Source organism: Clarias gariepinus, chromosome 17, assembly GCF_024256425.1.
Source record: "Clarias gariepinus isolate MV-2021 ecotype Netherlands chromosome 17, CGAR_prim_01v2, whole genome shotgun sequence".
Lineage (NCBI taxonomy): Eukaryota > Metazoa > Chordata > Actinopteri > Siluriformes > Clariidae > Clarias > Clarias gariepinus.
Window position 1 is genome coordinate 3,695,150 of NC_071116.1, and position 2,605 is coordinate 3,697,754.

At 36.9% G+C, this 2,605-nt stretch overlaps 1 protein-coding gene across 1 annotated transcript; it reads left to right on the forward strand.

The window, feature by feature from the left end:
* The first annotated feature begins 520 nt into the window (after nucleotides 1-520).
* Nucleotides 521-2,136, forward strand: smtlb (somatolactin beta). The gene is made up of 5 exons (XM_053475820.1): nucleotides 521-568; nucleotides 827-1,023; nucleotides 1,415-1,528; nucleotides 1,630-1,809; nucleotides 1,933-2,136. Exons 1-5 carry the CDS (start codon nucleotides 553-555, stop codon nucleotides 2,128-2,130), a joined length of 705 nt encoding a protein of 234 aa, XP_053331795.1. The 5' UTR covers nucleotides 521-552; the 3' UTR covers nucleotides 2,131-2,136.
* The last annotated feature ends 469 nt before the right edge of the window (nucleotides 2,137-2,605 follow it).

Sequence of the window (2,605 nt, forward strand, 5' to 3'; positions counted from 1 at the left end):
GGCCGCTTTTATTTGCTCAGGGGACTAGCTCATTAATTAAACATGAATATACTGCATCAGTTAAGTTTATATCACAATAAAAGCCTAGTATAAAAATTTGAATTTATAACAGAAGTGCAAACATAAAATTTCATTATTCTTATCTTTTAAGCCAATTTCCCTGTTATGAAACATGGCCCATAACACCCTTCCTTGCCAGTTTATTCAGTTAGTATTTATACCCTGATTTGATCTTTACATTTGCTAACCTGCACAAAATTCCTCATTTTATATTATTTATATTATTTTTATATTCAATTTACTTATTTTTGGGGGAATCCAAGCTTGCACAATGTTCCAGGAGTCGCATCCTTCTGTCAGAGATGCTGCATAAAATCATCAACCCAACTGATCCACGACCCAAACTATCACCTTACCAAGTACGTAAGAATGAAAAAACCTTTGCGTTTATGCATTAAGGAGACAGTGTATAAAAGGTGTTGGTGCTGCACGAAGGCACAGGCACAGGTACAGTGGAGAATTCTGAAAAAAACCTTCTTACACTCTACAATCATGATAAAGGGCAGAGGTATCTATTTTTCTATACTATACTATACTATACTATACTATACTATACTAAACTATACTATATTTTTCTCTTTACTCTTTCACTAGAATGAAATAGAGTAATACTCTATAGAGAATACTACTTTAATTGAGAAGTATCAGATAGAGATCTAAATATGTTTATATTACATTATTTACAAATTGATTGATGTTTAATTGGCATTTATGGAAGGAGTCTTCAGTGTCAGTTTTAAATCATATTTCTGGCTTTGTCCTGCAGTTTTTCAGGTTTGGATGGGGATCTTATTCTGTTCTGTAAACAGTTTACTGGGTTCGTCACTGGGTTCGTCTCTGGACTGCTCAGATCGCGATCTTACAGGTGCAAGGTGTTCGATTTCTGTGGAGAAACTTCTGGATCGAGCCGTCCAGCACGCTGAGCTCATCTACCGCATCTCAGATGAGGCCAGGACTATGTTTGTGAGTAAATACACCAGAGGTTCAACTGAGGTCTAGGATGTAAAGGAGCTTTGTGTGGAGGAGGAGGAGGAGCATCTTCATTTCTTCATAATTACTGATTTTTTCTTATTATTATTTAAATGTCTGTGAAAGGTTCTTCAAATCTTTAAATGCAAAATCTATTAATGATTCTTGTGTAGTAACCTCAGAACTAAGCATTTTCACAGTCCAAGTAGAATATTCAAAGAACCCTGTAAAGAACCCTTGCTGAGAGTGTAGTACCAGAGTTCTTGTAAAAATTTGTATAAAAATATCTTGAGCAGGTAAAAACTCTTAACTCTAGAATTTTGCTTACATTTTACTACGTTGCTGCTAAATATGCATTAAGTATCAACAACTTACTAATTTACAGGAGGAGATGTACATCCCTTTATCGATATCCGCTCATCAAGGCCATTCGGGCAATTCTTGCACATCCAATCTTGTGCGTGTTCCTACATCCAAAATCGAAATTCAACAAATCTCAGTAAGTTCCACAAGAACCCATCTCTGAGAGATGTTTGTATTAATCAGACAGCATTAATAACATTTTAAGGGACTTAAAAACCTGATTAAACCTTGTTGCAGGACAAATGGCTCCTCCACTCGATCTTGATTCTGGTTCAGTTCTGGATCGATCCCCTGGCTGACCTGCAGGACTCGCTCGAAGGTTACGACAATGCCCCAAGCTCTCTCCTCAGCAAGACCAGTTGGATGTCAAACAAGCTGATGAACCTTAAGCAGGGAGTTCTTGTCCTCATGAGTAAGGTAAATTTTGGGGATCAAGAATTCTGGGGATGTTTTTCCTGATGTTCCAAAGTACCCTTTAACCAAATGTAATCAAACCACCTGAATTCCTGCATTCTGTAACTGTTTTGCTTTTGTGCACAGATATTGGATGAAGGAAGTCTAGAGCTGGATAATAACGAGAGTATGACACGCCATGTTGTTGCTCCTGCCATGGTGGAGCATGTGCTGAGGGACTACACCATGTTATCCTGCTTCAAAAAGGATGCTCATAAAATGGAGACGTTTCTGAAGCTGCTTAGATGCCGCCAAACGGACAATCTAAGCTGCTCCCTTTTCTAGCCATTTGGAAAGATCTGTGTTTGGATTTCCAGGAAATGGAATTTCACACACATATATATAAATATTTTAAAGCTTGAAAAAATCCTGTACATTTATAATAAAGATAATACAACTTTTTGCAAATTTACTTTGAAATGAATGCCTGTTTATTTTACATTTTACATTGTTTAAAATTGTGAAATTGTACAACTAGCTCAACGAAAAGAATATTGACATCAGGTTTATATCCCAAGTATTACTATTTGAAGGCATTACTGCTATCAGTAATGATCACGTAGGAAAAGACTTTCGATGTAGTCTCTAGGGCTGACTTACAAAAAACTTAACACAGGCAACTGACCAACAGAGAGAAATTAACTTTACACATAGCCTGTAGTATCTTTTGCAACATGTACATGCAAAGGTGTTATTCCCTTATGCTTCACCACAATTTTGGCTCGGCATATGCTGCATATAGCTGACTGTGTGTCTCCCA

Coding starts and splice junctions, on each gene's coding strand:
- smtlb (XM_053475820.1), top strand. Junction 1,529..1,629: donor TCGAAATTCAACAAATCTCA/GTAAGTTCCACA, acceptor ACCTTGTTGCAG/GACAAATGGCTCCTCCACTC. Junction 1,810..1,932: donor TTCTTGTCCTCATGAGTAAG/GTAAATTTTGGG, acceptor TTTTGTGCACAG/ATATTGGATGAAGGAAGTCT.